At 36.9% G+C, this 25,581-nt stretch overlaps 1 protein-coding gene across 4 annotated transcripts in view; it reads left to right on the top strand.

The window, feature by feature from the left end:
* SBF2 (SET binding factor 2) overlaps positions 1 to 25,581 on the top strand; it is a 491,894-nt gene that overhangs the window by 235,299 nt on the left and 231,014 nt on the right. For all 4 annotated transcript variants that reach the window (XM_055423393.2, XM_055423395.2, XM_055423394.2 and 1 more), the window contains exons 4-6: positions 3,883 to 4,005; positions 5,326 to 5,436; positions 7,720 to 7,825. In XM_055423393.2, coding sequence (XP_055279368.1) covers positions 3,883 to 4,005; positions 5,326 to 5,436; positions 7,720 to 7,825 — 340 coding nt within the window. The remainder of the gene's footprint in view (positions 1 to 3,882; positions 4,006 to 5,325; positions 5,437 to 7,719; positions 7,826 to 25,581) is intronic.

A 25,581-nucleotide genomic window follows, 5' to 3' on the forward strand; every position in this document is an offset into this window, starting at 1 on the left:
AAATCACCTTCTATGTCAATGTGAGGCAGTTGAGTAAACAGAATTTAAGTTAAATTTGTGTCTATTGCTGATGTGCTCAGTCGTGACTGACTCTTCGTGACCCCATGGACTGTAGCCTGCCAGGGTCCTCTGTCCATGGAATTTTCCAGGCAAGAATACTGGAGTGGGTTGCCATTTCCTTCTCCATGTATCTTTATTTGGACCTACTAAAATCAAGGAATAATCTTAGCTTGGAAGAAGGCTTGTAAGTTTTGTTCAGTTCAGTCGCTCAGTCGTGTCCGACTCTCCGCGACCCCATGAATCACAGCACTCCAGGCCTCCCTGTCCATCACCAACTCCCGGAGTTCACTCAAACTCATGTCCACAGAGTCGGTGATGCCATCCAGCCATCTCATTCTCTGTCGTCCCCTTCTCCTCCCGCCCCAACCTTTCCCAGCATCAGAGTCTTTTCCAGTGAGTCAACTCGTCGCATGAGGTGGCCAGAGTATTGCAGTTTCAGCTTTAGCATCAGTCCCTCCAATGAACACCCAGGATTGATCTCCTTTAGAATGGACTGAGATTAAATATGTGAAAATGCTTTATACTATAAAATGTTAAATTTCTGACCATTATTATAATGTCTGTTACATTTGTATCCTGTGTTTTTAATTTCCTGCTTATTACGTTTCTCACATATTTTCAATATGTGAAAATTTGTCATTGTAAAACACATAACAGAGTTAGTATCACTACATAATTATTACACAAAATATATTCTAACAGCTATAAAAAAACAGCACTATTCTTTTACATGATAAATTACTTATTGAAAAAGTTAACCAAAACCACAGCACTACTGTCTACTGGAATAAGACTTGTTATAAACAACAATTTAAAAAAAATCACAGCAGTGCATTTTGCTTTGAAAAAAGGAATATGAATTTTCTCTAAACTTGGGACATTGTATTCTTATAGAAGGGCTATTGGAACGAAGAATAGCAGCATCTTATGATTTATAGCACATTTACATAGTAAAGATCAAAATCGATAATAAAAAGTGATATAAAGAAAATGGACTTGTTTTTATTTAGTATTGATTCATATTATGTCAGACCTTTTTTCTTTCTTGTTAATAATTATTCCACTTAGTGAATTAAGTGGAAATTAAAGGAAATGACCAATACATTCTATGTTATGTTTAGGTTAACATAGGTTAATGGTCATTTATATGAAATGGTTATGTACTTACTCAAGCTGACTTCTAATGGTACTCTAGGGCATGTATCACAATCTCATAAAAATGTGGATAACTTTATCTCTTTCAGGAATTTCAGTCATTTTTTGTCATGCAAGGACAAAATTTGTTAGTAATCCATAAAAAATATGATTCATTAAGTGTGGAAATCTTTGGTAAATTCGTTTTCATCACATTTTTATTATTTCTAAGAATTCCAGAACCACCCAACCTAATTTTAGCTTTTGCTTTATAACAAATGAAAATCTTTCAAGAGCATATGGATCTTATCATACATAATAAAAAGTAAACAGATATTTCCCTTTGGATATGTACATTCCATAGACATCTAATACTTGGTCATATTTCACTGTATAGAAGCTATATGGGCTCCAAAGAAGATAGAAAATATTAATACAGTTCTTGGCCTCCTCGAGTAGAGGTGAAAAACTTCCCTTGGTAAAATAAGAAAATTTTTAATTTTATGTAAGAAGATTCATTCCTGCATGAATACAATGAATAAATATTATATAAATATCAACTATGTGCCCACCTCTTGATTTAGAAACTGGGAAATCACAAGAACAAAACAGAAATCCTGGTCTTCATGGAGCACATTCTAGTTGAGACAAAAACCAGAAAATAATATAAGTGAAATGTTGGATGGTAACAAGTGCCATGGAGAAAAATAAAATAAGCAAAGGGGACATAGGTGGAGTTAGGATATTGAAGTTTCAAGTAGGGTGCCAGCAAAGCCTTAATAGAGCAGAAGTTTGCTTGAATGGTAGTATGAGGGAGATGAGGGAATTATTTATTGTTTCTATTCCAGGCAAAGGAATAATAAAGTATTTGAGACCCTTACCTGGGAACATGTCCAGCACATTTGAGGAGCAGCAAGGAAGCAAAGTAGGGCTGATAAGGAATGGAGTAGACTAAAGGGAGCTGATAAAATAACCCAGAAAAGTGACTATAGTGGCTCACTGTCGTGTGGTAGCAGTGGAGGTGGTGAGAAATCAGAATTGCTGCCAAGGTTATGAAAGAGAGAGGAATCAGTATTTTTGATTTGCTAAATGGGAGGATAGAATTTCCTTTAACTGAGATAAGAGATTACTGCAGGAATGGAGTTTGGGAAAAAAGATTGGAGCTATATTTTTGTCATATTTGAGATACCTATTTGTCATCTAAGTAGAGAGGTCAAGCAGGCAGTTGAATCAGCATTTTGTGGCATTTAGCGGGGAGGCTTGGCAGGAGAAATAAGTATGAACAGGTATGTGCAATGTTGATGAACAGTGCCAAGAATTAACAGTTGGAGAAAATAATCAGTGAAGGAAAGCCTTCAAGAAGCAAGATAAATTCTAAGCTCCTGGACCTTTGATTAGTGGAAAGGAAAGAGAAAAGGATTCTAGTCAAGGAAAATGTCCTAGCATCTTAGAATATCATTTGGAAATAAATTTGAATATTTTTCTATCTTGGTTTTTTCTTTTCTCTTGAAACTTTTATAGTACATCATATAGTGTTATGGAGCAGTAGATGCACAGCAAATATTTGTTGCTTATAAGTGAAAATAATATTTTTCTTTTAATATATTTAGTTTATTTTTGGTTGCCCTGGGTATTTGTTGCTGTGCACAGGGTTTCTCCAGTTTCAGAGAGTGGGAGCTACTCTCTAGTTGTGGTGCACAGGCATCAATCCTTCTCATTGAGGTAGCTTCTCTTGTTGCGGAGCATGGGTTCTAGAGCATGCAGGCCTCAGTAGTTGCAACTCATGGGCTCCAGAGTGCAGACTCAGTAGTCAGTGGGGCATGGGCTTAGTTGCTCCGCAGCATTATGAGATCTTCCTGAACCAGGGATGGAACCAGTGTCCCCTGCATTGCAAAGTGAATTCTTAACCACCGGAACATTAGGGAAGCCCCAGAATAATATTTTTCAAGTTTATTACATTAACCAGTATTTAATCACTCAATATTTAGGGTTTTAAAAAAAATTCTAGATATTTTTATTGTGCTAATAAAATGTGCATGACATAAGCTTTATACTTCAACTATTTTTAACTTTACAGCTCAGTGACAACTAGGTACATTCTGAAACTTAGTTATGTATATAAAAATATTCTCTGTTTTTAAAAAAATCAACATTGTTGCTCCTGAGGAAAAAGAATTTAGAGCTGTCTGGGCTTTACTTCTAAGAGCATTCTGCAAGATAATCCTAAATGATTATCTCTTTTGTTTGAAAGACTGGGAGAAGTCCAAAAAACAAAAATAAAAAGTAGTGCCTTCTAAAACAGATTTCTTTTTCTTGTCTTAAAAACTGAATTTCCATTAAGTGTCATTTTTATTTGTCTAGTCAGTGATGAATTGTGTTTTATTTACCTTTTATTACTGGTACCTCACATAGAAACCAAATGTTCAAATAAAATTGTGCTGTATATCTGGAGCTTAAGGATTTTCAGAAATGTAATGAGTATGCCCTGCTTCATAATTTATTTGCCTACTTGCTTCTTAGATTCCTCTCAAAGTATGTTCTTTGTTTTTAGTTTGAGTTTTGTAAATTATATTTTGTAATTAATTTTAGATTTTATAAATTACATGGAAGTGTGTGATATGTCTACATTTTGTGAATTATAAACCTAAGAAATTTTCTGTCTGTTGATTACAGTGTCTGTTTCTTTAGGGAACAAAGAAGGAAGAGACTGAAGGTGGAGTGGAAGTGTCTGGTTTAATTCAGCCTGCGGAAGTATTTGCTCCCAAAAGCCTGGTGTTGGTATCAAGATTAGATTATCCAGAAATTTTTAGGGTAAAGAACTCATAGTTGTTGTTGTTGATTTGTATCATTGTATAAATCTATTCTGCGTTTTTGTACCTAAAATATTTTGGTTATTTTGTACCTAAAATATCTTTAAATTGATTGGGAATTCATCAATAAAATAAAATTACTATGAACAGAAGAAATGAATTTCATGTTGGATGAAATAAATCCCTGAATAAGTTAGTATAACTGTTTAAACATCTAAGGATGTTTAAAATATCCTTATATTTAAGGATGTTTAATTTATTTTAAAATAGGTCCCATCTTTACTGACTCCAAAGTTTATGAATCCTAAAGAAATCATTTGATTACTTGTATCAAGTTTAAAATGCATTAGTAATACAACAACTTAGTGTGTTTTTACTGATCTTCTTAGGAGTCCAGGTGAAAGGAAATAGGATGAGTATTTGTGATTTCAAATAGTTGTGATCATACTGCTACCAACATAGCTTTAAAATATTGTTTACTTCCAGATATTTTACTTTTTAGATAGAATTTTCAAATATACAAAAAAATTTACTGTAGTTATAAATACATTTGAAAGGGAAGAGAGCTTATTTTTCTTACTTCAATTGCTATCTTTAATATTAGTTATGTTGACCATTGTCTAGAAATCACAGATCTTCTTTAGAAAGTATAAACTATACCTTAAAATCTCTCAAGGATTTGAGAAATTAATGTATACTTTCTGGAAAACTTTTCTGTATAGTTGAGATTATATATATTCTTAGTGTCAAGATTTCAATGACAGTTGGTAACTCCTAATAGATACTAATTTTTTAATTATAAATTTTAATAAACTGGTAGATTCATATGGTTCCATTCTGTCTTCCATTTTACCACCTACCTTCTGAGCTTAAAGTGTTAATCATGTATTCTCTATTTTGCTATTCTTTATAATCATATAAGTTAAATTTTTCTGCAAAATGTTCTGAATTATTGAGAATCACAAAATAAGGTAAAGTTTCTAAAATTTTTTTCTTGAAAATTGGAGTTTTGCAAAATAGATTAAGACAAAAAGAGTTTTAAGCCTTACAGATTTGCTAGAGTGGTTATCTGAACACAAATACCTGTTTTACAAATTATGTACTTCTGGTTTTTATAAACTCATCTTAGAAGCTCATTTAGAGCTTCTGGTTCTGGAGGAAAATTTAATAAACTTAATAACATTTGCTGCTTAAAATTTATTCCATGGTCGCTGTAGAATATACTATGTTCAAAGAGAAACTTTCCTGGGAGCAGATGTCACAATTTATTTTTAGTACTTGCTTTTTCCATGAAATAACTACGTGCATCTTTTGTTTTCAGGCTTGCCTGGGTTTGATCTACACTGTATATGTGGACAGTCTGAATGTCTCCTTGGAAAGTCTCATTGCAAACTTGTGTGCGTGTCTTGTCCCAGCGGCTGGAGGATCTCAGGTAAACAGAATAAAAAAGAAGATGAAGAGGGCCTGCTTCTCTTCTCCTCTCCTCCAGTTAATTTAATTTATGAAGAAAAGGAAAAAAACGAATTCTTTAAATATTTTCTTTTCAAAGTGGGTCTTAGGGGACTTCCCTGGTGGTCCAGTGGTTAAGACTCCACCCTTCCAATGCAGGGGGCGAGAGTTCAATCCTTGGGAAAAAAAAAAAAAGGTCTTAGTTTAGTTAAGCATTGTCCCTGTGGTCTTCCTTCTAGAAACACAAGATTCCATTCTTTTCTTAGGTCACGGGGTTAATTTTAACACAGGGTTCACCTTTCATATAGCATAGTTAGAAGTTATATTCTGTGTAACTTGAAATCTAGCTTACATTTTCTTGGGAATGCAGTTTTTAAAATTGAACTTCAAATGTGTTCTTTATACCATGCTTATTCCTCTATATGATTATACCTCATTTTATTAAAATTTTTTTCAGTGATAAAAATTCAGAGATAACATTAAGAAAACTTTCAGTGTAATTTTTTGTAACATTGGAACTGCCCCTGGATAGATTAATTCATTTCTTCATTTCCTTGGATCAGTTCAGTTCAGTCGTGTCTGACTCTTTGCGATCCCATGAATCACAGCACGCCAGGCGTCCCTGTCCATCACCAACTCCCGGAGTTCACTCAAACTCATGTCCATTGAGTCAGTGATGCCATCCAGTCATCTCATGCCCTGTCGTCCCCTTCTCCTCCCGCCCCCAATCCCTCCCAGCATCAGAGTCTTTTCCAGTGAGTCAGCTCGTCGTATGAAGTGGCCAAATTATCGGAGTTTCAGCTTTAGCATCAGTCCTTCCAATGAACACGCAGTATGTTGCATGTAATGTTTAGTAGAATAGCTTGCACTTAAGCTTCAGAAGAAGAGGGCTTATTTTTCTCATCTCAGTTGTCTACCTTTAATAATAATAATGATGTTGATTGACCATTGTCCAAAATCACAGATCTTTGAAAAGTATAATCTGTACCTTAAAGAATTTCATCATATACTTAGATTGAGCGCATGAGCGGAGAAGGCAATGGCAAGCCACTCCAGTCCTCTTGCCTAGAAAATCCCATGGATGGAGGAGCCTGGTAGGCTGCAGTCCGTGGGGTCGCTAAGGGTCGGACACGACTGAGCGACTTCACTTTCACTTTTCACTTTCACACATTGGAGAAGGAAATGGCAACCCATTCCAGTGTTCTTGCCTGGAGAATCCCAGGGACAGGGGAGCCTGGTGGGCTTCCGTCTAAGGGGTCACACAGAGTCGGACACGACTGAAGTGACTCAGCAGCAGCAGCAGCAGCAGAGCGCATGAGATCATAAAACTCTTACACTGAAATAAAGCTTTCTCAAAGTGACATGTCTTTCATCTCTGTGTCTTGAAATTTTTATCTTCTTCTCTGAAATAGAAAAATGAGAACCTCAGCTTCTATGACTAAATGTTCCTAGGTAACTTAAAAAAACTACTTAAGTCCTAAAATTGATTAGTTGACCACTTATTATACTTATTCTTATGTAATATCAAGGGAAAGAACAACCCTCTAAAAATTACATTTTTTAAACTCTGATCAATAAAAAAAAAAAGTCTGATAGAGATGTTACTTATGGAAAAATTGACATCTTTTTTCCTTGCCCTTTGCCTTTTTAACTATCTACTATCTTTCCTCCTGTCTTTTGGTTACTCTTAAGTTTATTTTCCTTCTGCACTGTGCTCCCTCATTCTCCTGTTTGTACTCCAAGGGCAGAATATGAAATGTAAGTTTAGTCACAATTGAACCTAAACTGTAAAGCAGGTGAGTTATTTTATGAGCTTTTATTATGATGAAATTTTTGTTGACACAGTTTTATGTATTTTTTAATTTAAAAAAGATTTTTATTGTGACTATTAGAAGTTTTAAATTATATGTTTCATATTACTATATTTCTTTTATTTTTCCAGTTTTATTGACATATAACTGGCATATAAATGTTAGTTTTAACATTTTATTCTTTTTAAGTTACGTGTTACTCTCAGTGATTTGTGTGTTTCATTATTACTAAATTTCCACCTTCCAACTACTGAATTTTCTTGTATCATATTCATTTGGGCACAAAGTAACTTGAGTGTTTTGAGCTGCCTTATTGCCCTTCCCATCTGTTAATTGGATCTTATATGACCATCATCTACTCTAAATTTGAACTTCAAAGGGATATTTTTTATCTTGAGAAAATGTCTGTAAAGAAATAATTTCTTGTGTGTATGTGTTTTCCCCCCGTTCTGCAGAAGCTGTTTTCCTTGGGTGCAGGAGACAGACAGCTGATCCAGACTCCCTTGCATGACAGTCTTCCTGTCACAGGAACTAGTGTGGCTCTCCTGTTCCAGCAGTTAGGTATGTCTTGTTCTCCATTTTTCAGTGTTTTTCCAAAAGCTTCTGAAAAGAAGATTAATTTTTAAGCTCACATCACCTGACATGAACCAGGACAATAAAAAAGTAAACAATTAAATAACTTATATATAAAATATATAATTATATGGGTTCTAATCCCAACTAGTATTCATTGTTTTTAACCTAGGCTCCTTTTTCTCTGTAGTCACTTAGGCTTTTAGAAAGAAAACATATTTTCTCTGTGCTGTAAAAGATGAATAGATAGTAGGTTTTGTTTTTTCTTAGACGATAAAACTAAAAGAATCCCTTCCTTTTCATTTCATCACCTGTAACAGGACTTCATCTATAATTTTCTAGCAATGGCTCAGGGGAAGAATTAGAGGGAGGACACGAGAAAGTGCCCTCTGTACATTGGACAGCTCATACTTTATTAAAGGAGTAATGTAACTTAGAGTATGTTTCAGATCAGTGCTGCCAGAGATTGTCACTTACTTTATCTCTTCAGTCAGTTCAGTCGTTCAGTCGTGTCCATCTCTTTTTGACCCCATGAACTGCAGCACACCAGGTCTCCCTGTCCATCACCATCTCCAAGAGTCCACCCAAACCCATGTCCATTGAGTTGGTGATGCCATCCAGCCATCTCATCCTCTGTCGTCCCCTTCTCTTCCTGCCCTCAATCTTTCCCAGCATCAGGGTCTTTTCCAATGAGTCAGCTCCTCGCATCAGGTAGCCAAAGTACTGGAGTTTCAGCTTCAACATCAGTCCTTCCAATGAACACCCAGGACTGATCTCCTTTAGGATGGACTGGTTGGATCTCCTTGAAGTCCAAGGGACTCTCAAGAGTCTTCTCCAACACCACAGTTCAAAAGCATCAATTCTTCGGCGCTCAGCTTTCTTTATAGTCCAACTCTCACATTCATACATGACCACGGGAAATACCATAGCCTTGACTAGACGGACCTTGGTTGACAAAGTAATGTTTCTGCTTTTTAATATGCTGTCTAGGTTGGTCATAACTTTCCTTCCAAGGAGTAAGCGTCTTTTAATTTCATTGCTGCAATCACCATCTGCAGTGATTTTGGAGCCCAGAAAAATAAAGTCTGGCACTATTTCCACTGTTTCCCCATCTAATTGCCATGAAATGATGGGACCAGATGCCATGATCTTAGGTTTCTGAATATTGAGCTTTAAGCCAACTTTTTCACTCTCCTCTTTCACTTTCATCAAGAGGCTTTTGAGTTCCTCTTCACTTTCTGCCAGAAGGGTGGTGTCATCTGCGTACCTGAGGTTATTGATATTTCTCCCGGCAATCTTGATTCCAGCTTGTGCTTCTTCCAGCCCAGCATTCCTCGTGATGTACTCTGCATGTAAGTTAAATAAGCAGGGTGACAATATACAGCCTTGATGTACTCCTTTTCCTATATGGAACCAGTCTGTTGTTCCATGTCTAATTATCTCTTACTTGTCTTATATAAGTACCTACGTAAGAATTTCTCACTCCCTTAGATTATGTCTTTCACACTGTTCTCCATCTGTGTCTTTTTATAGTTGAGTTGAAACCGTCCCTTTCCTGGGGGCTCATCTCTACTTCTCCGTGGAATTCTTAATTCTTTACACAAAAATTCTACCTTTTTATTCCCCCACCATCTCATGTTGAATTTTACTCCCTGCTCAACTCTGAAACACATCACTCCTCTTCCTTTAATCCGTTCCGTTCCGTTCAGTCGCTCAGTCGTGTCCGACTCTTTGTGACCCCGTGGACTGTAGCCTACCAGGCTTCTCCGTCCATGGGATTCTCCAGGCAAGAATACTGGAGTGGGTTATCATTTCCTTCTCCAGGGGATCTTCCCGACCCAGGGATCGAACCCGGGTCTCCCGCATTGGAGGCAGAAGCTTTAACCTCTGAGCCACCAGGGAAGCACTTTTCTTTAATGGTCCCATCCTTATTCTTTGTGATTTCCATCAGTGAAATTTAGAGAGCCTCAGAAGAGTTTAATGGGCTTCACTTGTAGCCCAGTTAGTAAGGAATCAGCCTGCAGTGTAGGAGACTTTGGTTCAATTCCTGGGTCAGGAAGATCCTCTGGAGAAGAAAATGGCAACCCACCCCAGTATTCTTGACTCTAGAATCCCATGGACAGAGAAGCCTTGCAGACTACAGTCCATGAGGTCTCCAGAGTTGGACATGACTCAGTGACTAAATCACCACACATAGAGTTTCTAGTATCCTGATAAAGATGAATGATGGCATCAATCCCAAAGTAGTAGTTCTCTATAATATCTGCCTCCCCATAGGAGTTTAAACTGTTAAAAATCATGTATTCCTTTTCTTCCTCCCTGAAAGTTTCTTCTCATTGAATCATCTCAACCAAGTTCAAACTAATTTAATTAAAGCTATTTTGTTTAATGTGTGAAATAGGCACTGACTCCTTCGTGGCACTTATTTCTATAAAGACTATCTTGTTGATTAAAACCTTCTTCCACAAAGTTTTGGATGTAATTTTAGGGGTTCATGAACTGCCTACAGCCTATGTATGGTCCCTACTAATCACTGACTTAATTGATTTTAGGTAAGCACTATTCACATGATCTTTTTCACTTAAGAGGGCTTGTATAGCTTGTACATGGGTTGGCGGTGGTCTGCCTCAGGGACAGGGGCTCTGGGTGCCACAGACTTGGGTATAGCATAAGCCCTCTTGGAGGAGGTCGCCATTAACCCCACCATAGAGCTGCCAGAATTTACACCGGACTGGGAAATAGACTCTTGGAGGGCACAACAGAACCTTGTGCACCAGGACCCAGGAGAAAGGAGCGGTACCCCCACAAGAGACTGTCTCGGACTTGCAGGTGGGTGTCCAGGAGTCTCCGGTGGAGGCGTGGGTCGATGGTGGGCTGCACTGAATGTAGCAGTACATGCATGCGGTCTTCGGAGGGAAGTCACCATTGGGACCCTGCTGACTGGAAGGTGGTCCTTGCCAGCTGCCTCTACAAAGATTACATCATGACCATTGCAAGCTGATGACCTTCAACACCCCCTGAAAGAAGTTCAGGGTGAAAATCGGGAATGAGGCACTCTGTGCTCTGAAAAAACTGGCAGAACAGGCCTTCAGATAGTCAGATCTTTTCAGAAAAAGGTTTTAAGAGTTCCAATTCTTGCATCTTCTCATACCTAGAAAAACACTGATGTCATTAATGGTGACATCTGCTTTGGCTATGAAAAAAAATTTTACAATTAAAACTCAAAATAGATAGCTATGGTTCAGACATCCTGGGAAATATCCTGAAAAATGATATTATGGGTGTGATTTCAGATTAGACGCTGTAACGTAATGTAAAACTTAATGCTTCTGTAATGCATTTTTGCTTCTGTACTTTGCTTGCTGCTTGCTGCTCATAGAACCAAAGTTACTCCATTTTAGATAAGGTTGTTTTTAAGTAAAGAGTCCTAAAATTGTTTTTGAGTAAGACTGTATAAGGAGAAGGAAATGGCAACCCAGTCCAGTGTTCTTGCCTGGAGAGTCCCAGGGACGGGGGAGCCTGGTGGGCTGCCGTCTATGGGGTCACACAGAGTCGGACACAAGTGAAGTGACTTAGCAGTAGCAGAAGCACCATTATCTTCATTACCTCAACCATAGTTTGGCCCCAGGTAAACAGCAGGGAGGGAACACAGCTCCACCCATCAACAGAAAATTGGATTAAAGATTTACTGAGCATAGCCCTGCCCATCAGAACAAGACCCAGTTTCCCCCTCAGTCAGTCTATCCCATAAGGAAGCTTCCATAAGCCTCTTAACCTTCTCCATCAGAGGGCAGACAACCTGAAAACCACAATCACAGAAAACTAACCAATGTAAATACATGGACCACAGCCTTGTCTAACTCATTGAAACTATGAGCCATGCTGTGTAGGGCCACCCAGGACAGATGGGTCCTGGTGGAGAGTTCTGACAATATGTTGTCCACCGGAGAAGGGAATGGCAAGCAACTTCAGTATTCTTGCCTTGAGAACCCCATGAACAGTATGAAAAGGCAAAAAGACAGGACACTGAAAGATGAATTCCCCAGTTTGGTAGGTGCCCAATACGCTACTGGAGATCAGTGGAGAAACAACTCCAGAAAGAATGAAGAGACGGAGCCAAAGCAAAAACAGTGCCCAGCTGTGGATATGACTGGTGATGGAAGCAAGGTCCAATGCTTTAAAGAGCAATATTGCATAGGAACCTAGAATGTTAGGTCCATGAATCAAGGCAAATTAGAAGTGATCAAACAGGAGATGGCAAGAGTGAACATTGACATTTTAGGAATCAGCGAACTAAAATGGACTGGAATGGATGCATTTAACTCAGATGACCATTATATCTACTACTGGGGCAGGAATCCCTTAGCCCTCATAGTCAGCAGAAGAGTCTGGAATGCAGTACTTGGATGCAATCTCAAAAACGACAGAATGTTGTCTGTTCATTTCCAAGGCAAACCATTCAATATCATAGTAATCTAAGTCTATGCCCTGACCAGTAATGCTGAAGAAGCTGAAGTAGAATGTTTCTATGAAGACCTACAAGACCTTCTAGAACTAACACCCAAAAAAGATGTCCTTTTCATTATAGGGGACTGGAATGCAAAAGTAGGAAGTCAGGAAGCACCTGGAGTAACAGGCAAATTTGGCCTTGGAGTAAGGAATGAAGCAGGGCAAAGGCTAATAGTTTTGCCAAGAGAACACACTGGTCATAGCAAACACCGTCTTCCAACAATGCAAGAGAAGACTACACATGGACATCACCAGATGGTCAACACCGAAATCAGATTGATTATATTCTTTGCAGCCAAACATGGAGAAGCTCTATACAGTCAGAAAAAACAAGACCAAGAGCTGACCATGACTCAGATTGTGAGCTTCTTATTGCCAAACTCAGATTTAAATTGAAGAAAGTAGGGAAAACCATTAGACCATTCAGGTATGACCTAAACCAAATCCCTAACAGTTATACAGTGGCAGTGCCAAAGAATGCTCAAACTACTGCACAATTGCACTCATCTCACACGCTAATAAAGTAAAGCTCAAAATTTCCAAGCCAGGATTCAACAGTACGTGAACCATAAACTTCCAGATATTCAAACTGGATTTAGAAAAGGCAGAGGAACCAGAGATTAAATTGCCAACATCTGCTGGATCATCAAAAAATCAAGAGAATTCCAGAAAAACATCTACTTCTGCTTTATTGACTATGCCAAAGCCTTTGACTGTGTGGATCACAATAAACTGTGGAACATTCTGAAAGAGATGGGAATACCAGACCACCTGACCTGCCTCTTGAGAAACCTGTATGCAGGTCAGGAAGCAACAGTTAGAACTGGACATGGAACATCAGACTGGTTCCAGATAGGAAAAGGAGTACGTCAAGGCTGTATATTGTCACCGTGCTTATGCTTATTTAACTCATATGCAGAACACATTATGAGAAATGCTGGGCTGGAAGAAGCACAAGCTGGAATCAAGATTGCCAGGAGAAATATCAATAACCTCAGATACATAGATGACACCACCCTTTTGGCAAAAAGTGAAGAACTAAAGAGCCTCTTGATAAAAGTGAAAGAGCAGGGTGAAAAAGTTGGCCTAAAGCTCAACATTCAGAAAACAAAAATCATGGCAATTAGATGGGGAAACAGTGCAAACAGTGACAGAATTTACTTTGGGGGGGCTCCAAAATCACTGTAGATGGTGATTGCAGCCATGAAATTAAAAGACGCTTGCTCCTTGGAAGAAAAGCTATGACAACCTAGACAGCATAATTAAAAGAAGAGGTATCACTTTGCCGACAAAGGTCCATCTAGTCAAAGCTATGGTTTTTCCAGTGGTCACGTATGCATGTGAGAGTTGGACTATAAAGAAAGCTGAGCGCCGAAGAATTGATGCTTTTGATCTGTGGTGTTGGAGAAGACTCTTGAGAGTCCCTTGGACTTCAAGGAGATCCAACCAGTCCATCCTAAAGGAAATCAGTCCTGAATATTCATTGGAAGGACTGATGCTGAAGCTGAAGCTCCAATCCTTTGGCCACCTGATGTGAAGAGCTGACTCATTGGAAAAGACCCTGATGCTGGGAAAGACTGAAGGCGGGAGGAGTAGGTGATGACAGAGAATGAGGTGGTTGGATGGCATCACCGACTCAGTGGGCATGAGTTTGAACAAGAGTTGGACACAACTGGGCAACGGAACCGAACTGAACTAACCTTGCTAAATGCTACCTGTATTTTGTCCAAGAGATTAAGTCTGATTCTGATCCCAGGAAATATAGAGGTTAAGGAACACATTGCTTCCAGAGACTGCAGTTGTCAAAATCCAGGCTCTCAGAAACTGTTGGTCAATGTCACAAATTCTTTAACAAATAAATTATATGGAGGAGGAACCTCAAGATTAAAAGTGTTTTGAGGGTCTTCCCTGGCTGTCCAGTGGTTAAGACTGCATGCTTCCACTGCAGCGAATGCAGGTTCTATCCCTGGTCATGGAACCAAGATCCAGCATGCCACGTGGACAAAAAATAAGAGATTTGAAACAGATTCCATTTTTAACAGAGTGAGATTATACTGTAGTGTTAGGGATGTACCTTTTGGTGATTAAAAAATGTAGGAAAAATCGGGAAAATGCTTAATAGAAGAAAGGCAGGATATTGATTACTTATGGCAATGGAGAAGTTGCCACGATTAGAGGCACATGCAAGGGGCCTCTAGGGCTGCTGGCAAAGTCCTCCCTTGGCCTTGGTAGTGTTTGTAAGATAGTTCATTGAACTATACATTTGATTTGTATCCTTTTCTGTATTTGTGCTTTGTCTTTCAAATATTTAGAAAATTTGTGCAACTATTTAGTCTTCATATGTACACCTTTCTTTTTTTTTTTTTTTATGAAAGTTCAGTGCTTGAACAAAGTAAGAGATTTTATCCTTCTAGTAAGAAAAAGGCAGTACAGGACTGATATGTTAATTCCCAGATGTCTTCAGGAAGACATGTTTTTCTCTTATTTATTAATAGGACATTTTCACTTTCTTGACTGGGAAGCTTCAAGAACTGCCTTGTCTTATTATCTTGTGCATCCTCTATATCTGGCATAGTGCCTTGGGCCCAGAAGGCATCAGTGTTTACCAAATAAATTACTGCACCAGCCATGAAGAAGATGGCAGTCATATCTCCTAGGAGAGTTCTGTATATGGATGAAGTGCACAGAATAGATGATGATCAGCCCTTTGAATATCAGATTTCATTATTTTACTCTCTAGTATTTTGAGCTTAATTATCTTTTGCTTACATATTCAAAATTTACTTTTTCAGCATCTTTCTTTCAGCTTATTCTTTATAAGGAAAAGATAAGAGAGGAAAGGAGAAAGAAAGGTGCTTCTCAAACAGCATTGTATGCAGTTGTAGTTGCCAAAGCATGTGGTACTGATAATTCTGTCTGAAATCATGTTTTTATCACCGGTCATTTTGGTTAGACTGTTGTTGAAGGCCAATATTAGACCATTATCACAGTTCACTACCTGTGCTGGGGATGCGGTAGTGGTGGTAGATTTTACAAAGCACAGACAGGAAGCTGATAAAACTCTAAGATACTTTTGTAGCCTTGACTAGTTTTCCTGTGAAAGGCCTAAATGTAATGATAGCATTTCCTTGGTTCTTCTTTCCAAGGGTTGTTATGATAATGAATTTGTTTTTCACAGTTTCAGAGCTATGTTTGCCTGAAGTAGTTATGTGGACTTATGCCATTCCCCACCTCATTCCTTAAAATTTTCTGTTAACCAGCTTCATCTCCAACGTAACATCTATTTTATTTGTATCTTTTTGTAGTCTATGTGAATTGCTTTTTATTTACCTAAGATTTGTGTTTTGTGTAGAAAATTGTAATTTTTCATGTCAATTAAGATTGTATTCACAGGAACTGGTTTTTGTAGCCCCTCTGATTTTTCTAATCCACAGCTCAGGTATCCCTCCTTACCCAGATAAATTTGTGAAATTCTCTTGACATCTTTTGAGATATATGTTCACCTATAATTTGGTTTCTAACTATAAACACACTCATTATAGAATAATTGTTCCCAATTTTTTAGTATACTATTTATTAGACCTTCTTAAAGTCAGAGGCTAAAGCTAGTTTGGGCCTTAAGTTACTGTCACTCTGTTTCCATAGTAAAACAGCATTAGTCATGTAACATCTGTGTTTGTTGAGATATTCTTGAGATATAACGTGTAAGTTTAAGGTTTACAGTGTGATGCTATGGTGCTTATATGTATTGCAAAATGATTACTGTAATAAGATTAATTACCACCTTCATCCCCTCACATAACTATCATTTGTGTGCTGATAACATTTAACTTCTACTCTTTTCACAGTTTTTAAATCTGTACTACAATATTGTTAATTATAGTACCATGCTATACATTACATGCTCAGAATTTATTCATCTTATACTGGAATTTGTACTTTTTGACCAGTACCTTCCCACTTCCCCCACCCTTTGCGTACATGCGTGCTCAGTTACTCAGTTGTGTCTGACTCTTTGCTACCTTTATGGACTGTTTCTGCTAGACTCCTCTGTCCATGGGATTTTCCTTGCAAGAATACTGAAGTGAGTTGCCATTTCCTACTCCAGGGTATCTTCCCAAACCAGGGATTAAACCCACATCTCCTGCATCTGCTTGCATTAGCACGCGGATTCTTTACCACTGAGCCACCTGGGAAAGCCCTCCCACACCACCTAGCCCCTTCAGCCACCATTCTGTTTCTGATTTCAACTTTTTCAGAGTCTGTAAAAATGAGAATACAGAATATTAGTCTTTCGCTGACATTTCATTTAGCATAGTGCCTTTGGGATCTATCCATGATTCCGGTGAAAGACAGTGTTTCCTTCCTTTTTATAATTGAATAGTACCCCAATGTATTATATATGTATTTTTTTCCAGTCATCTGTTGATGGACACTTAGGTTGTTTCCATGTCATGGCTATTGTAAATAATACTACAGTGAGCACATGAGTACCTCTTAGAGATAGTAAGTTTATTTCCTTTGAATATGTACCCAGGAGTGGAATCACTGTATCATATTCTGTTGTTTTTTTTTTTTAATTTTTTGAGAGCCCTCATACCGTTTTCCATAGTAGCTTGACCAGTTTACATTCCTGCCAACAGTATATAAGAGAGATCTCTTTTGTCTTTTGATAGTAGTCATTCTAACTGTTGTGAGATGATTGGCATTTCCTTGATGATTAACGAAGTTGAGCATCTTTTCATGTGCCTGTCGGCATTTATATGTCTTCTTGGAAAAATGTCTGTGTTTTTTTAAGTCCTTTGCCCATTTTGTAATCTTTTTTTTTTCCTTTTTGCTATTGAGTTATATGAGTTCCTATTATATTTTAGATATTAATATCTTAGCAAATAGATGATTTGCATGTAATTTCTCCTGTTTATAGATTGCCTTTTCATTTTGCTGATTGTTTCTCCTGCTATTAAGAAACTCTTTAGTTGGGTATAGTCCCAGTTGTTTATTTTTGTATTTGCTGCTTGAGTTGGGGTGTCACATTTAAAAATCATTGCCAAGACCAGCATCAGGGAGCTTTATCTCTGTTTCCTTTAGTAGTTTTATAGTTTTTTTTCTTTTATTTATATATTTAATCTGTTTCATGTTATTTTTTGTGAGTGGTGTGAGATCGGGGTCCAATTTCATTATTTTGCACATGAATATTCAGTTTTAGTTAAAGAGACTATCCTTTTCCCCATTGAATATTTTTGGGTCTTTGTCACGTATTAGTTCACTGTATATGTGTGAGTTTCTTCCTACACTCTGAATTCTATTCCATTAATCTATGTGTCTGTTTTTATGCCAATACTATACTTTTTAAAAAATATTATTGTAGCCTTGTAATATAGTTTAAAATCAGGAATTGTGAAACCTCCAACTGTGTCCTTTCTCAGAATTCCTTTGGCTATTCAGGGACTTTTATGGTTCATATGAATTTTAGGATTGATTTTTTTCTGTGTCTATGCAAATATAATTATCAGTTCAGTTCAGTAACTCAGTAGTGTCCAACTTTTTGCGACCCCAGGGACCACAGCACACCAGGCCTCCCTGTTCATCACTAACTCCCGGAGTGTATCCAGACTCATGTCCATTGAGTCGGTGATTCCATCCAACCATCTCATTCTCTGTCGTCCCCTTCTCCTGCCTTCAATCTTTTCTAGTATCAGGGTCTTTTCAATAATTTTGATTAAATTGAATTTATAGGTGGTTTTATGTAGTATGGATATTTTAAGTGTTAATTCTTCCGAATTATGAACATGGGATATATTTCCATTCATTTGTTTCTTCCTCAGTTTCTTTCATCAAACTCTCATCAGTTTCAACATACAGATCTTTGCCTCTGTGGTTAAATTTATTTTTTATTTTATTTTTTACAATAATAGGAGTATGTTTAATTAGATTTACATATTTATACATTTTGATATCATATAAAATGGAATATCATGCAGCTTTTAAAATAACATTTTAACAGAACTTTTAAAATACAGGTAAATACTTTCCATTTAAGGGAAATGAGCATTCAAAGTTATATGTGCTGCATAATCTGAATTATATTGTCAAGTCTGAAAGGAAATAAGCCCAAATATTAATAGGACTTATCTCTGGATGATGGAATTATAAATAACTTTTTTTTCTTATGTTTTGCATTTCTATTTTTCTCCAAGAATTCTGTTATGGACAAGTATTACTTTCATAATGCAAACATAGTGCAGCCCCTGTCCCTGGCTCTCTAAAATCCCTGAGGCAATCTAGAAATAGAACAAATATCCCACCAATCCATACATTAACAACAACAGCAACAACAACAAAAGTTGAATAAATCATGTCACCATTCAAGTGAGCAGGTGCAGAGCGGCCTCAGAGACATGGGTTGAATGAAAGAGTGTGGGAAGAGGGGGCAGTGCAGACTAGAAGGAACAGTTTTGGGTGCAGGGATGTCTGCTGAAGGAGGAAGTGGTCAGATGATAGAACCACAGCCTAAGGGGAAGAGAGCACATCCCGCAGGAATATTAGCACATTCAAGGAACTGGAACTTAACATAACTAAACCAAAGAAAGGAAGAGAGGATTGCTGTGGAGTTGAAGTGGGAAGAAGTCAGGCTTTATGGGAAATGCAACTTAAGGAGTGGTGGGTCCTTCAGATGGTGCAGCTCCTATGCTGTTCATTTCTCTGGTGTAAGATGGTCTTTCTTTTTTTTTTTTTTTTTTAATTTTAATTAACTGAAATATACAATGTGTTTATATCACTCACTGAGTACATGGCATTTAAAAACAACATCATAACATCAAGATAACAAAAATACAAAGTCTTAAAACCTTTGGGATATGGAAAACATTATCTACTGAGGCCTTTGGTTAAATTTATTCATAAGTATTTTATTCATTTTGTTGTTACTATAAATGAGATTATTTTATTTCTTTTTCAAATAGTTTGTTGTTAGTGTGTAGAAATGCAACTGATTTTTCTATGTTGATTTTATATCCTGCAAATTTGCTGAATTTGTTTATTAGTTCTAACTGTTCTCTGACAGAATCTTTAGGATTTTCTGTATATATATATATATATAAGATAATCTGTAAACAGAAACCGTTACTTCTTCCATTCTGATTTGATGCTTTCTATTTCATTTTCTTGCCTAATTGCCCTGGGTAGGATTTCCAGTACTGTGTTGAAAAGGAGTGGGGACCCTTGTCCTACTCCTGATCTTAGCAGGAAAGCTCTCATGCTTTCACTGTTAAATAAGATGTTAGCTGTGGACTTCTCATATTGGCATTTTTTATGTTGGGGTATGTTTTTTTCCATACTTAATTTTTTAAGAGTTTTTATCATGAAATAATTTTGAATCAGATGTTTTTCTGCATGTATTGAGATAATCATAGGATTTTTTAATATTCTATTAATGTGGTATATCACATTGGTTTATTTGTATATGTTGAAATATCCTTGCATCCTGCAATTAAATTCTTAAATTCCAGTTGATCATTGTGTATGGTCCTTTTAATGTGGTATTGAATTCATTTTCCTGCTATTCTGTTGAGAATTTTCATACATTATTTTAATCAGTAATATTGGCCTCCAGTTTTCTTTCCTGTTGAGTCCTGTCCTGGCTTTGTTATTCTGGTAATTCTGGCCTTAGGGGTTGTTTCTTCCTTTTCAGTTTTTTGAAGGAGTTTGAGAAGAATTGGTATTCATTCTTCTTTAAATGTTTGGTAGAATTCACCAGTGAAACCATCTGGTCCAGGACTTTTCTCTGTTGGGAGGTTTTTGTTATAGTTTGAATCTCCTTACTCATTATTGGTCTGATCAAAATTTCTATTTCCTCATGATCTCATCCTAGTGTAACTTTTTTTATATGCATACTTTCTTTTTCCTCACCCATAATTAGCCAGTTTTTCATGGACTATTATTGAGTCAATATTTCTGTGTATTATCTCTAATACTAAGTAGAGATTTTTTTTTAAATTATTAAAATTGCTAGTTTTTTCTTCAGTTTATCTTGCGAACATTATTTTTCCTTTTTATATAAACATCCTTAAAATGTTGATTGTAACCATACTTGCTATTCAGAAAGTTATTTCTGCTCTTAAATGTTTTAATGGAAAACTTCTGGCATTCTCTCTTTTGTCTTCCTCTGGAAAAGCTTCTGGTTGTAATGCTATATAATTATTCTTAAAGTGATATTAACTTTTATAAGCATATCAAAAGTAATTTATGTTCCTGAAAAGAAAGAAGAAAGATTAGAGGAAAGAATGAAGGCTTAAGTTGTGGAAAATTCTTCTCTTTAAAGGTAACACCTTTAAGAAGAATATATTGATTGGTAAATTTATGAACCACATGATTAATGTATAAGTTGTAGAATGATTTTTGTCCTTTTTTCTTAAATGATCAAAATCTAGAGTCTTGGATCACATTACTGTTTTCATTTAGTTTTCCTAGATCATTCATATAACATTAGTACTTGATTTAGTCTTACTCTGAATTGCAATTGAAAAAAATGAAGTAGCCATTTTCATTTTTGTTGTGTGTAGTTTAACACGTAGTTGGAGAATCTGTGGGGATAAAAGTTTAGATCATTACTGTAAATAGAATATCGTGCTCTAGGTAGAAAAGGAAGCAATGGGAAATTTAGTGTTGTACTGTAACTATATGTATGATTAATCATTTTGAGACAGTTTGTCAGCTATTTGTCTTGAAGTTTTGAAACAAATTAAATCTTCTCACTAGTCTGTCTGGAGCACTTTTCTGAAGATACATCTTACTATGTCTACTTTATTCCAGAGTCCTAAGAATTTCTAGGGAAGACTGTTTCAATTTTAAGTTTTTATGATAATTAGTAGAAAGAACAAAATTTCTATAATGCCTATCTACAGGAGTATGATTTTTTTGTCAAATACTTAGAGAACCATTACCATAAGTCAAGTCCTGTGCTAGTCACTAGGGATATAAAGATAAAACAGTCTCATCCTCTTATACCAGGTAAGATATAACATTTATATGTTTTAAAAATTATAGTACACTGTAATTAGTGCAATAACAGAGATACTAAGAGCTAACTTTTACTAGCTAGAAAAGTGGAAGGACATTCCAGGCAGAGAGAAAGACATAAGCAATGATACAGAGCCATGATAAGCATTAATGAAATAATAAGATATTTAATGAAGCTTGAGCATTCAGAAATGGTCACAATGTTATCAGGAAACTAATTGCTTTCTTTTAAAAATTAAACATTTAATATTTATGCTAGGTTTATGAAGGAAACTCTTTTCAAAATACCAAATACTAACAGTCATGACCAATGGGTTGTTGATTAATGTACTCCGCTTGCTAGAATCATACATAAAGTATTTAATATCTGCTTGCTACATGATATCATTTGAGGACAGTTCAGAAGAATCCTGATTCAAAGGATTTTCCATTTTCCTTTTATTGTATTTAAATACTGACACTTAAATGGTTAAATGCTACCACTAAATGGGCTTCCCTGGTGGCTCAGCAATAAAGACTCAGCATGCTGGTACAGGAGACTGAGTTCAAGCCCTCAGTCAGGAAGATCCCCTGGAGAAGGAAATGGCACCCTTTCCAGTATTCCTGCCTGGGAAATCCCATGGACAGAGAAGCCTGGCAGGCTATAGTCCACAGGGTCACAAAGAGTCAGGAACAACTGAAGTGACTTGGCATGCACACAAAGTGTATTTAATCCATGTCACATTCAAGGGAATAAAAATGTTCATAACCACTAAGATATACCCATGTATAGTTGCCCAGTTGATTACATTTCTTAGTTATTTTTTTACTTAGAAGATTTCCATTTATAACATATTTGGAAATAATAAACTGAATTTGTAACAAATATGAAACATTGCCTCTCAGTGGTTGTTACAGAACTTAACTGTATAAAGTATTAGATAATCTCATGGGTATGGATTTTATTTTTCTTCATTATTGTATTCCTAGTATCTGGAGCATAGTGGTGGTGGTTATTGTTCAGTTGTTCAGTCATGTCCAACTCTTTGTCCCCATGAATTTCAGCATGCCAGGCTTCCCTGTACATCACCAACTCCTGGAGCTTGTTCAAACTCATGTCCATTGACGTGGTGATGCCATCCAGCCATCTCATCTTCTGCCATCAACTTCTCCTGCCTTCAGTCTTTCCCAGATTCAGGAACTTTTCCAGTGAGTCAGTTCTTCACATCAGGTGGCCAAAGTATTGGAGCTTCAGCTTCAACATCAGCCTTTCCAGTGAATATTCAGAGTTGGTTTCCTTTAGGATTGACTGGTTGGATCTCCATACAGTTCAAAGGACTCTCAAGAGTCTTCTCCAGCACCACAGTTCCAAAGCATCAGTTCTTCAGTGCTCAGCCTTCTTTATAGTCCAACTCTCACATCCATACATGACTGGTTGTAATGCTATATAATTATTCTTAAAGTGATATTAACTTTTATAAGCATATCCAAAGTAATTTATGTTCCTGAAAAGAAAGAAGAAAGATTAGAGGAAAGAATGAAGGCTTAAGTCAAACCATAGCTTTGACTAGACGGACCTTTGTTGGCAAAGTAATATCTCTGCTTTTTAATATGCTGTCTAGGTTTGTCATAGTTTTTCTTCCAAGGAGCAAGCGTGTTTTAATTTCATGGTTGCAGTTACCATCTGCAGTGATTTTGGAGCCTAAGAACATAAAGTCTGTCACTGTTTCCATTGCTTCCCCATCTATATGCCATGAAGTGATGGGACCAGATGCAATGATCTTAATTCTTTGAATGTTGAATTTTAAGCCAGATTTTTCAGTCTCTTTCACTTTCAAGAGGCTTTTTAGTTCCTCTTCACTTTCTGCCATAAAGGTGGTGTCATCTGCATATCTGAGGTTGTTGTTATTTCTCCTGGGAATCTTGATTCCAGCTTCTGCTTCATCCAGCCCAGCATTTTGCATGATGTACCCTGCATATAAGTTAAATAAGCAGGATGACAATATACAGCCTTGACGTACTCCTTTCCCAATTTGGAACCAGTCTGTTGTTCCACATCCAGTTCTAACTGTTGCTTCTTGACCTGAATACAGGTTTCTCAGGAGGCAGGTATGATGCTCTGGAATTCCTACCTTTTTAAGAATTTTCCACAGTTTGTTGTGATCCATACAGTCACAACACTGTAGTCAATGAAGCAAAAGTAGATGTTTTCCTGGAATTCCTGGATGTTTTTCTGGAATGCTTTTTCTGTGATTCAGCAGATGTTGGCGATTTTTCTCTGCCTTTACTAAATCCAGCTTGTACATCTGGAAGTTCTCAGTTCACATACTGGTGAAGCCTATCTTGAGGGATTTTGAGCATTACCAGCATTACTTTTGTGAATTGAGTGAAGTTGTGTGGTAGTTTGAATATTCTTTGGCATTGCCTTTCTTTGGCATTGGAATGAAAACTGACCTTTTTCAATCCCATGGCCACTGCTGAGTTTTCCAAGTTTGCTGGCATATTGAATGCAGCACTTCAACAGCATCATCTTTTAGCATTTGAAATAGCTCACCTGGAGTTCTATCACCTCCACTAGCTTCGTTTGTTGTAATGCTTGCTAAGACCCACTTGTCTTCACATTCCAGGATGTCTGGCTCTAGGGGAGTGACCACGCTATTGTGGTTATCCAGGTCATTAAGACATTTTTGGTACAATTCTTCTGTGTATTCTTGCCACCTCTTCTTAATATCTTCTTCTGTTAGGTCCATACCATTTTTTTCCTTTATTGTGCCCATCTTTGCATAAAATGTTCCCTTAGTATCTCTGATTTTCATGAGGAGATCTGTAGTATTTCCCATTCTTTGTTATCCTCTGTTTCTTTGCATTGTTCACTTAAGAAGGCTTTCTTATCTGTCCTTGCTCTTCTTTCAAACTCTTCGTTCAAGTCTTTACTTTTCTCCTTTGCTTTTCACTTCTCTTCTTTTTCTCAGCTATTCATAAGGCCTCCTCAGATAACCATTTTGCCTTGTTGCATTTCTTTTTCTTGTAGGCTTTCAACAAATATTGATCAAATGAATGAGAAATATCCTTTTTCATGACTTTTGTTAAGCCATGACCATTATAACATTTTCTCCATTGTGGATTGACAGAATTATAGTAAATTCTTTAAGGCTTTTGGAAATATAACCTTCCAAGAAAACCAGGATCTTCAATTCCTCGATTTTCCCATTTGAAAACTGAGACATAGTGTTCTATTTGTATAGCATATCTTTATTATTCAGAGAAGGGGAGGTTTCTGGAGAGAAGTTTGCGGTGTTGTGTTTTCAAAGAAAGAAACAAATACCTTCATTAATGTTTGATGTTATGAATTTTAGATCTTTAACCCCCAAAGAAGAGTTAAGATCAGGAAGTGATTTTTCAGAATGTTTTACTGTTTGGATAGTCAACAGGATGTGTATGTATCATTGTAGTCAAATCAGTAGAAATTATCACTGGAATGTTTGCTTTTCATACTGTTTTTCTCTCCTGTTATTGTGTAGCTTTGGATAGACATTGGCTACCGGAGACTAGGAAACATTCAAGGTTATTTAGAAAACTGATTATGACTAGCAGTTCAAGGAAAATGAAGCCAGCAACAAGTGTTGCTAGTTAGGAATAAAAACATCAATGTAATTTCTTAAAATATTTCAGATTGTTAATTATCTAAAACTTAAAGCATGTGATGTTTAAAAATGCAAAATGTAAGCAATCCATTAGTTAGTAACAGGTAAATTTTATTTTATATTATGGATGAGATGGTTGGATGGCATCACCAACTCGATGGATATGAGTTTGAGCAAACTCCAGAAGTTGGTGATGGACAGGGAAGCCTGGCATTCTGCAGTCCATGGGGTCACAAAGAATTGGACACGACTGAGCACCTGAACTGGAATAATTTTCTGGATAATGAGAAACTTACCGTTTAAGCATTAGACTGTTAACCCAACTCATTTCTAATACATGAGATGTTATCCTTTAGTAGTAAATGTAGTGTAATATTTCACTCCTTGCTGTCACAAATTGAGTCTGCTAATGTAAGCTCTCTAAGGAGAGCTGCATACCTTCCTTCTTCACTTTTTATCTAATACTACATGATGCTGGCCATTACTTTTATTTTCTGATGGATTATCAAAATGGATTTATTTTTTTGTGGGTATTACAGTGGGTTCAGAGGGGAGCAGAGAGGGAAAAGTTCTTCCCCAGAGTCTTCAGGGAAA

The sequence above is a fragment of the Moschus berezovskii genome, chromosome 14, assembly GCF_049115385.1.
Source record: "Moschus berezovskii isolate FMDL1 chromosome 14, NW_MosBer_1.0, whole genome shotgun sequence".
Taxonomy (NCBI): domain Eukaryota; kingdom Metazoa; phylum Chordata; class Mammalia; order Artiodactyla; family Moschidae; genus Moschus; species Moschus berezovskii.